General features: G+C 35.4%; 1 protein-coding gene across 1 annotated transcript in view; it reads right to left on the bottom strand.

The window, feature by feature from the left end:
* The window catches only part of MS3_00004974 (uncharacterized protein), a 68,097-nt gene that overhangs the window by 49,594 nt on the left and 6,247 nt on the right, over positions 1–12,256 (bottom strand). Inside the window, exons 5-7 of the mRNA XM_051212974.1 lie at positions 7,006–7,164; positions 2,168–2,299; positions 370–483 (exon numbers count right to left, since the gene is read on the bottom strand). Of these exons, the coding sequence (XP_051068904.1) occupies positions 370–483; positions 2,168–2,299; positions 7,006–7,164 (405 nt within the window). The remainder of the gene's footprint in view (positions 1–369; positions 484–2,167; positions 2,300–7,005; positions 7,165–12,256) is intronic.

The raw sequence follows: 12,256 nt of genomic DNA, 5'->3' as shown, positions 1-12,256 counted from the left end.
AAGTTATTTCAATTCATAATAAAAAAATAGTCGAAACTTACTGCTTTTTAACTAAAAGCAATTTAAGACAGATATCAATATAGAACATAGCAATGATTAAACTCAATTACCATGTCAAAGCTCATGGATTTGGCTTTGAGTTATATTGTTCGTAATAGAAGCTAATCACACTACTCAATTGACTGAAACGAAATAGATGAAATGAGGCTCACATTTGTGATCTGTTCGATGAAGACCGGTTGATTATAACTAGCATGCTACTGCTTTACTATAAATTATCGACGCTGGGTACGGTGTCATACAAATAATTACTTTGACACAAATCAAAGTCACATATATCCAAGTAATAATTTATGTCCGTTAACTTACTTTATTCGCGTCCAAATCAACTAACCACACATCGGCGGGGAAACGAAAATCTGTCTTTTGACTTAAAAATGTAGCTGGGATACCAATTAAAAATGGTGTTGGAGAAAGTAATAACTAAATTATGAAAAAAAGAGAGAGATAAAAAAAGATACAGCAGAATATTATCAAATCTTGCAGAACATACTAGTAATTTCTAAAAGGTATAGCCCGTTTTTATATAAAGAGTAAAGACATATTGAGGGAGCAAACATTGGAAAACTGAAAGCACTGGACGGCCGTTTCGTCCTTGTACAGGACTCCCCAACAGTGCACATATACGATCCCGCGACTGAGATCTGCAACGTTTGAAGAGATTACAGGTTCACCTAATCTGTGAACAAAACGAAAACTCTGTGACACTGACCTATAAGTGTGTCTCAGCCCAGCTAACTAGAGAGAGAAGTTCAAGTTCGAAGATATATATATATATATATATATTTACACAAGCAGTCAGAAGCACGAACAACAACGACAAGTCTAGTTGGAAATACACTCATTTATATATTGATTCTTACACCCATTTTGATTAATAATTAGGATGAAATCACATATATGGAAAATACTTAGAGTTATAACAAATCATATGCTGAATATAGTCCATGTTAACTCAATACAAGAATATACAGAAGAAAATATCATCCGAGAAAGTAAAGAAATACTACATTGTGCAATCATCACAAAACGTAAGTCATGTTGAATAAAAATTATAATGAATAACTCAATCAAATTTTGACTCTTCTTTTTGTCATATCAAGATCATAGATATAACGGACATTCAAATTAAAAAGAACACCCAACTGCAAGACAAGTTCATTTAGCCTTTTAATAGTATGTGCAGGGAGTCTTCTTTAAAGAAATTTAAAGCAATTAGTCCCTTTGATAAATTCCGATAATGTAATAATAATAATAATCAGATTATCAGAACTATGTAACATATTGTGTTAACATTATTATTATTACTCTTATTATTATCCTCATCTCATCTTACCGCATTTCCAGTCTATTTGACCTTTTATTTTTTATATATAAATGTTCTTAATAAGTATATGTGTGATCAGATTGTTCGAAATGTATTGCGCTAATATATCACATAGTTCTGATAATCTTCGTTTTCTTATTAAATTACCGAAACGATGAGACATTTGACTTAAACTTATTGTAATTTTCCACAATCATCAAATAATTGACCACGATACAATTAAATATATATACAGCTAGGCCTGAGAAGTGGTGGTTCAATGGTACCATGTCACAATATAGTCAGGTATTAAGTTACAGGTTCAAACACTTTTCCACCTACTTAAATATGGTCAGCCAAACAGCGTCACTAACGCTTACACATATATCTGTTAATAATAAGGCTTGAAAAACGAGTTTATATTATGATGAATTCCGAACCGAATTCTAGATTTATACTTTACATGAATCTTGGTCATAGAACAAATAAAAAAAGACGATCCTAAAATTAAAGCTCTCCATTAGTATTGGAGCAGAGACACAAACTGAAGGATCAATCATATGATTCAAAGTAATCATGAAGTTCTAAAGACTTCTAGGAAAAATTATGAAATTTATTAAACTGACGAGGCAAACCACGAAGAAACATAAATACATTGACTTACTAGAATTAACAAACAATAATGTGTACCTAGATGTTTTTTTAAGCATTTCTCATTTCTACTATGGTATTCAAGGATAATTTTGAAATATATGTCTATATAACTCTCCAAAAGATTTAAGATTAAACATTTTCACTTACATTTTCTCCTCCTTTTAAACTATTTGGCAACAAAGGTATAGCAGGGAACATATATTGAAGTGGATATAGCATAGCTGTTAGTGCCATCACTGACATTGTTAAAGCATTATAATCTCTAGATTGTAGTACAACCTAAAATAAAAAAATAAATGTGATGAAAATAAAAAAGAAAGATATATTTTGTTATAAAGTCATTTAAATAATATAAATGAATTTGTATCTACCATAAATCAGAACAAGTAGACTGAGGTTGGTTATTTTCTATTGATACTAATGTTCATATCATGGTTTAAACTCAATATTCACTAAATCAAACCAGTTAAATTTATGAATGGTTGTTGACTGGGATATATGCTATTCTAAAATATATAATTAAATATATATAATGAAAAGTTATTCGTACCATATATTGATATTTGTATCTTAAATTACTTTTCTAAAAAGCTTTAGAATATGTCATATATTGTGGTGAAATTATAAAGATATCATTCCATTTGGGAAGCAATTTTTGTACCTCCACTCCCCAATAATCATTCTGTACCAAACATGTATTTACTCTGTGCTAACTTGGAATAAATTTTCAAAGTGTATTAGTACTAAACTGATATCGTTGAGATAACTTTGGAGAATCAACATTCAGCTGGAAAGTTTCATTTTACTTCATTGTGAATTTACATTAAATGCTCATAACCTATTTCGATAGTCTAAAACAAAATCTTTAGGCGCCAAAATCACGACATTAAATTGTAAATAAATGGACTTAATTTTTATTGACTGTTTATAATTCTTCACGTAACGACCTAAATACCATAATATTATGTATATAGCTGAGTGGTGAATTCTCGAACTGCTAAACTGAGTGATTTGAGCATGAATCACATAGCGAGCACGATTTCACTCAGAATTATAGGTAATCCCTGCTGAAGCTGGTGCGAAATCTACGTCCAGAAATTCTTCCTGACTACCGCCAACCAATTAATATTATTCATGTTGTAATAAAAATAATAATAATCCATTCAGTTAGCTCCACAAAATATTTAGGTTAAAAACGTCAGCAAATTAAGCTGATCAGGTTGTCTCAAAGATTACTAGGACTGTACAGGAAATTTCAGAAGAGAAATAGGTTTATAAACTGGTCTCACTAGTAAATATGCTTTCATTTTGATACAGAGAAAAAGGCCATTATGAAAAACAGAAGCAAATTTTCTCTTAAGCTTTCCTAACAACCTGTTTCATAGCAAATATCAGGGTGTCCACTGATGAATACGAAACGCTGCAGACATTGTTAATGAGTACATCCATTATCCGAAATTTTCTCAACATATCTAGATCAAATAGATCAAGGTCTGGTTGTTCTGTTAGATAACGTTTATTTACAGTTAATTCAATTTAAGTACAAATCACACTGTAATTCGCCAACCAGTTTTGGTATTCCATCTGATGCATTTTTAAAAGTCTTCTTAGATGGCTTAATTAGCGGTCTCCCAAGTAGTTTATAAGTTCCTCTAGACAGCAAAACGATATCGGATGCCATCTCAATTTGAAGACGCGTTGATACGCCGTTAATTAGGATAGTAGCACACTTCCTCTGAATGCCATAGTCTATTTGAAAAGCTGCTACTCAAGAATTTGATTTACATTCGACTGACTTCATAATATGTTAAAGATGGTTATGCTTATTCTTGGTTTAGGATATATGGTTCGTTGGACAATAACCTTCTTTATGTCTACGTTTGTTGCACATCTGAAATTCATGCTCCTTAAATGCGCTTAATCGTACATAATGCCAATCACCACATAACTAACAGCCATTCGTTGGTTTGTTATGAGTTGTTTCTAATATTCTCAGCTTCTGAACTTTTAATCTAGTAATAGCATTGACACTACTGTAAGTCAAATTCAGATTTATCTGTTCAATTAATATTTTGTTGTACCTGGTGTTTTGTAGCCGTCTACACTCATCGGTCATTCTCTTAAGTGTGATGTTTGGATCGTGATCCAATCAAGTTAAAAGTCTAGTCCTTACCTCAGTATCTTGTGATAACTGAAGACCTTTGGTGAATATTAGGCATTTAAATTGGTCCACCGTCAATGAGTGTAATTTGAACCCCTCACACTGCTAACAACATTTGCTAGAGCACCATAATCATCGGCTTCGATTTTCACCAAATTTAGACACTGATATCAAATACTAAACAATGAGAGTGATTCACTGAATATCTCTGATAGTTGGGTTACCCTCTCCTGGAAACTGAGCTCTCGAGGTAACCCTGGCAATATGTGGTCAGCGTAACGTACATGTTCATTATTTCCCGACTCATGCATCAACAATCGAATCTTCCATGCATCATTGTGTTTACCGGATTCTATTCTAAACGTGTCTTGTCTCGCCACCACTGTTATGAAGTTTCTTATCACGACCCAACTACTGTTATTGCTTAGTATTTTAGGACACTCCTTCTTTCAAAAAGTCCTCCCAAATCAGAACACGATTGAAAAGGGACGTGATTATATAAATAAACAAGGTTAAATGGAAGAAGGATTCACAATAAGAAAAACGTTAGTATATTTATAACTTTGACATAAGATTCTAGAGCCTTCTCTAAGTATCCGCTAGCGCTGATTGGATAGTGAATAACTAATCAGAATGTCTCAACACAATCTTTCAAGGAATAAACTTTATTCCAATCTATGGCCCGCTAACACATTTGGTCCCAACACACGTGTAATAGGCAAGTATCAGTAGTGATTCACAGCAAACAAGGCAATATATGCTGTTTTTTAGTTTTTCAGCTTGTTGTTTTAATGTTATGGTTCAATATAGTGAATTTTAACTGTTTTAAAAAAGTACACCTAACTTTAGAAACACAGATTTTAAAGATACTAGTATATTACGGGCGTTTGTCCTTCTACTTAAGTGAGGGAAACTAATCATCTGTTAAAAATAATGAGGAATTTGATTACATGACAAGAAAGTTATAGTTACACAGTTCAGTGTTAAATATTTTATACATAAATGACAACTTTTAATATAATTAGTACATGGCTAGTAGAGAAATTCAGATCCCGCGTTTCGTCCTATCTGGAATTTATCACTTAGATGTCTTTGCAACCGAGTTTAAATATTTACGCTAAGAACAAAACATCGCGTTATCTACTGAGCTACTGGGTTGATAATAACCACTAACTTGTTCAATGATAATATTAAAAGTGAAATCATAGTTTTTGAATTTTGCTCTCCATTGGTCGTACATGAACTATCTTCGTCATCATCTCTAGATACCATCATTTTTAAAGAAAAAATCTTATTTCAAAAGTAGCTAAAATAGTTTAGATTTCTCAGCTTTTAACTTAAAACTGTCGATTTCAGTTGTTTTAAATACTTATAACAGTATTCTGCCACATAACTGTATGATGACTGCTTAATTTCACAGGTTGAAATCATGAGTCGATTGAAGCTAGACCACCATGGAAAACCTGGAAGCACTGGACGGCCGTTTCGTCCTAGTATGGGACTCCTCAACAGTGCGCACCCACGATCCCGCACCACGCGGGGCTCGAACCCAGGACCTACTGACTTCGCGCGCGAGCACTTAACCACTAGCTTCAATCGACTCATGATTTCAACCTGTGAAATTTCTAAAAAAGCTCTCCACAAAACCCATTCTGATTGCTTAATTGTTGAAAACTGAAACGAGTATTTGCATACATGCATTTTATTCACATAATTATATATATATATATATATCATTATCAGTAGGATATGAAGTGAAAGATACTGGGTTCGACTCTGTGTGAATATCAGCACTTGACTTGCTCGTCAGTCCCAAACACAACAGAATAAGTCTACTGGATTCCACAGATTGCCATAATTCATATATTTCAGATTGACAATAAGTTAGTGCGTGGGGTTTGTAAGGATTTTAGTGTGACCACAATTTTAGCCACGAACTTATCTTAGTTAGACAACCATTTAAAACCTGAGAGCACCGGAAAGACGTTTCATCCTAGCATGAGACCCATTGATCTTGCCCATCCACGAACCCGCATCCGAGAATCGAGTCCAAAGCCTTCGGTATTGCGTGCGGACTATTATTCACCATAACACTGAGTTGGTATCCAAGAGTGTTAATGTCTAAATTTAACCAATCTACAATATTGTTCAACACTCATCAATCGCCTGTGGTGAGAACTTGTCTCACACCCATCAGGGATTGAAGTCCACTGATAACACCTTCCCACTAGAACATCAGGAGCTAAATTGTATAGCTAGTCACTAGTAAGGACATGATTTTTATCAATGTAGGGGGGTTTGTGGATATTGCAGTGTTCGAATAGTTGAAAAACATGAAATTTTTTATCCATGAAATCAAAAGTTTTAAAAAGTTAACAATGGATGTTATCTTACATCAAATCAACAATAATAATGATTATACACAGAAAATAAATATGCAGTAGAAAAGATGTAATGAAAATGAAGAATATACAAAGAATTATTCATATCTCGCCAAGAAGGCACTGATGATGTTGAACGGAATGACAGTGAAAGCTACCCAATCAAAACCATCTAGATTATAGAGTATATCACCACACAATGCATCTACCTGAACTGTAAATATTCTCCATAATTTTAAACATTTTCAATCTTCCTACAATTGTTACCACTTATTATTCACTTTGTTTCGATGATTATGTGTATAATGTGACATTATACCACATGTTTTATTATGCACATCTTACATATTACTACAGAATGAACTACTTATTTCATATACATTTACTGAAACGAAATTCGATAAAAACTACTCAGTATTAAAAAATATATAATAATAATTTACCTTTTGTTCTAGCATAATAGCACTTAACACTTTCAAACATGTCTCCATACCTAACAGCTCCAATGGTAAATGCAACGGGAAATCAATCAACGTTAAACGTGTTTTATCTGGTAAAGCAAATATCAACTTTTCATAAAATGATTCTGGTCCAACAGTGAGCTGGAAAACAATTAATCCAATATATATATATATATATATATATATATATGCAGTTGATTTTAAATAAGAAAATTATTATTGTGCCCAATATCGATGGAGGTATGAATTATCAATATAGTTTATTGCGAAATCCTTGAATTATAAAACTTTTCTTAATAAAACAGTTTGGTATCCATATAAACTGCTATTTTACGTATTCCTGCAATTGGTCAATTAAATGACTAAACTGTTGCATGAAATTTAGTGATTCAAAATGTTGTCTCGTTCATTAACTAGGATAATGAAAACTGTACTCGACAAATTTAGCATGGTAAGTTTGTTATTCATAAATAATAAACCCAGTTTTTCTAACTAAACAGGTGTAAATGTAAAGCATTAGGTACTAAATCATTGGGCCTATATGTAGTGTGCTATCCACTAAACCTATTGATCTTGGGTTCTATCTTCGTCTGAGTCATTTTTATTAGCAGTAGAGGAGCCCTATATTAGGACAAAACAGTACTCCAAATAATTCTTAAAAACACTTCTTTACTTTTAATTAAAAGTTTCTTATTATGAATACAAATGTAGTGTTCTCAACTAATTTGTCGAAAAGCACCCCAACTGAATCTGTCATTGGAAGCTGGAAATCAACCTTTTCTCATATAAAAAACAAACTATATGACAAAAGATAACCATAAAAAATAAATTGAAGTGTGATTTTTTATTAGTATACATGCCCAATGCAAATATCAAACTTATCACACATTGTAAACCATGCATATTTATTGAATATAAATTATAATATTTTATCAGGCGTCGTCTAAATTTGAACGAATAGTTTCACCAAACTATGGTCACCGGATTTATAAAACATATAAAAAGAAATCTATATTTGCAAAATTTCCAGCAACTGGACTTATGAAAAAGCTATAATTTCCTACAGTCTAATCCGAACTTCATCAGAGAAGCCCTAATCAGAACTGACAATTTTGGTGCTTGAAAATTTTTTTTCTGAAAACGTTTAAACTGCCGAGTGAAACATTGAAGTTTTTACAGCTTCAGACGCTTGGATGGTTAAAAACATAATCTTCTTCCTAATGAAACACAATATGTAATAATTCTTTTGTATCCATTAAGTAAATGACAAGGAATAATACACCTTAATGTTAAAACTTTGTCACAATCGGCTTTTTCAAGTAATTAAACCGAAAAAAAACACTTAATAATTATCTCTGCCGAATATCTTAGTTATGCATTGCTAAACGTAGATTTTATGTTTGGTATATATGTGAGCTACACGTAAAGAGTGATAAACTCGGTTGAATTATCTACTTGAAGTGCATAATACGGTTATATATATGTTAGAAATAAAAGTAGTCATACAATTCATTAGGCATAGATTTAACATGCAACAGTTGTTTATTAGATGTTTATCTCAGTAACGTCTACATTTAAAATTATTATTTCTCCTTACGCTTCATTTAATCTAAATAGCTAATGGATGCCTCACACAAATAAATTGAAATTTCCTCATTCATTAGACATTTTTATCATCAATATATATATACATATATATATATATATATATATATATATATATATAACTATCGAATCTGGTAAACAATTCGATTTCCTCGGTATAACCACGACTATACGTCAGTGAGTATTTTAAATATAGAAAATTTTGATAAAAACATCCTACCTAGAAACAAGAAAATAAATTTGAATACAAATATTGAAACAATGATTTCCACATGTACTCTAAGTGCCTAGCTATTGTGAGCTTAAATCATATATTTTACCATACGGAAAATTAAAATAATTTAAATACTCTTTACTATAAAGTATTAATTCCGCCTGGAGTCCCTCCGGGGGCTACTGCCGGTCCCAAGCCCGGATAAAGGAGGAGGGTTGGGCATGGGGTTAGCGTCCCCATCCCGTAGAAAACTAACTCGCTAAAAAAAACGCTAACCAGAAAAAATTATTCAAACCTTTTAAACTCTGCCCTGGGAGTCAGAAGGTCTTCATTTAGAAGAACTATGACGCCACATGATGAAAGCCGAATTCCTTCGGAAGCCACTAGGCCGATGCCCCTTTCTGACAACCAGAGCAACCATTTATTTAGGTACATGGAATGTTCGTACAATGTGGGACACCGGAAGAGCCTTCCAAATTGCTGCAGAAATGAGAAGATACAACCTAGAGGTACTTGGGATCAGTGAAACACATTGGACACAAGTTGGACAACAACGACTAACAACAGGAGAGTTCCTGTTATACTCCGGCCATGAAGAAGAAAATGCACCACATACACAAGGAGTTGCATTGATGCTGTCCAAACAAGCGAAAAATGCACTTATAGGATGGGAATCTCATGGACCAAGGATCATCAAAGCCTCCTTCAAAACAAAGAAAGAGGGCATTTCAATGAACATCATCGAATGCTATGCGCCTACCAACGACTACAATGAAGACGCTAAAGATCAATTCTACAATAGGCTGCAGTCAATCGTCGAGAAGTGCCCAACAAAGGACCTGACCATTCTGATGGGAGATTTCAACGCCAAGGTTGGAACGGACAACACTGGATATGAAGACATCATGGGACGACACGGACTGGGAGAAAGAAACGAAAATGGTGAGAGATTTGCAAATCTATGTGCCTTCAATAAGCTGGTCATAGGCGGCACCGTATTCCCACATAAACGCATACACAAAACCACATGGACTTCACCGGATCACTCTACACAAAACCAAATCGACCATATTTGCATCAACAAAACGTTCAGGAGGACTATAGAGAACGTGAGAACCAAGAGAGGAGCTGATATAGCATCAGATCATCACTTACTGGTCGCCAAGATGAAATTGAAACTCAAGAAGCACTGGACAACGGGGCAGACAGTATCACAAAAGTTCAATACGGCCTTTCTCCAGGATACTAACAAACTCAACAAATTCAAGATAGTCCTCAGCAACAAGTTCCAGGCCTTTCATGATCTACTCAATGGAGAAGGAACTACTGTGGAGAGCAACTGGAAGGGGATCAAAGAGGCAATCGCTTCAACATGTTATGAGGTCCTGGGTCACAAGAAGCACCACCACAAGGAATGGATCACTGTTGATACACTGGATAAGATTCAAGAAAGAAGAAACAAGAAGGCAGCGATCAATACCAGCCGAACAAGAGCAGAAAAAGCTAAGGCACAAGCTGAATACACGGAAATAAACAAACAAGTGAAGAGGAGCATCAGAACCGACAAACGTAAATATGTGGAAGATCTAGCAACGACGGCGGAAAAGGCTGCAAGAGAAGGAAACATGAGACAATTGTATGACACGACAAAGAAACTCTCTGGAAAGCGCCGCAAACCAGAACGACCAGTGAAAAGCAAGGAAGGCAAGGTAATCACCCACATTGAAGAGCAACAAAACAGGTGGATAGAACACTTCAAAGAACTCTTGAATCGACCAACCCCACTGAACCCACCCAACATCGAAGCAGCACCCACGGACCTCCCAATCAATGTTGGCCCACCAACAATTGAAGAAATCAGCATGGCCATCAGACAAATCAAGAGTGGCAAAGCAGCAGGACCGGACAACATCCCAGCAGAGGCACTAAAAGCAGACGTAGCGGCAACTGCAAGGATACTCCACATTCTCTTCAATAAGATTTGGGATGAGGAACAAGTACCAACAGACTGGAAAGAAGGACTACTGATCAAAATACCGAAGAAAGGCGATCTCAGCAAGTGTGATAACTACAGGGGCATCACTCTTCTCTCAATACCGGGAAAAGTCTTCAGCAGGGTATTGTTAAACAGGATGAAGGACTGCGTAGACGCCAAACTTCGTGACCAACAGGCAGGATTCCGTAAGGATAGATCGTGTACAGACCAAATCGCAACTCTACGGATCATTGTGGAACAATCAATTGAATGGAATTCATCACTCTACATCAACTTCATTGACTACGAAAAGGCATTTGACAGCGTGGACAGAACAACACTATGGAAACTTCTTCGACACTACGGCGTGCCTCAGAAGATAGTCAATATCATACAGAACTCATATGATGGATTACACTGCAAAATTGTGCATGGAGGACAGTTGACAAAGTCGTTCGAAGTGAAGACCGGTGTTAGGCAAGGTTGCTTACTCTCACCCTTTCTCTTTCTCCTGGTGATCGACTGGATCATGAAGACGTCAACGTCTGAAGGGAAGCGCGGGATACAATGGACATCTAAGATGCAGTTGAATGATCTAGACTTCGCAGACGATCTGGCCCTTCTATCCCAAACGCAACAACAGATGCAGGAGAAGACAAACAGTGTGGCAGCAGCCTCAGCAGTAGTAGGTCTCAACATACACAAAGGGAAAAGCAGGATTCTCCGATACAACACAGCATGCACCAATCCAATCACAATTGATGGAGAAGATTTGGAAGATGTTAAAACCTTTACATATTTGGGCAGCATCATTGATGAACAGGGTGGATCTGATGCAGATGTGAAGGCGCGGATCGGCAAAGCAAGAGCAGCATATTTACAACTGAAGAACATCTGGAGCTCAGAGCAACTGTCAACCAACACCAAGGTCAGGATTTTCAATACAAATGTCAAGACAGTTCTACTGTATGGGGCAGAAACCTGGAGAACTACAAAAGCCATCATCCAGAAAATACAGGTGTTTATTAACAATTGTCTACGCAAAATACTTCAGATCCATTGGCCGGACACTATTAGCAACAACGTACTGTGGGAGAGAACAAACCAGATCCCAGCGGAGGAAGAAATCAGGAAGAAGCGCTGGAAGTGGATAGGACACACATTGAGGAAAGCACCCAACTGCGTCACAAGACAAGCCCTCACATGGAATCCTCAAGGCCAAAGGAAAAGAGGAAGACCAAAGAACACATTACGCCGAGAATTGGAGATAGACATGAGAAAAATGAACAAGAATTGGATGGAACTAGAAAAGAAGGCCCAGGACAGAGCGGGTTGGAGAATGCTGGTCAGCGGCCTATGCTCCATTGGGAGTAACAGGCGTAAGTAAGTAAGTACTATAAAGTATTAAGAAGTATTTTATCATCAAATGTATTCATGGA

This window comes from Schistosoma haematobium, chromosome 3 (assembly GCF_000699445.3).
Source record: "Schistosoma haematobium chromosome 3, whole genome shotgun sequence".
Taxonomy (NCBI): domain Eukaryota; kingdom Metazoa; phylum Platyhelminthes; class Trematoda; order Strigeidida; family Schistosomatidae; genus Schistosoma; species Schistosoma haematobium.
Note: the sequence above shows the minus strand (reverse complement) of the source record. Positions and strands in the feature narration are given on the sequence as shown.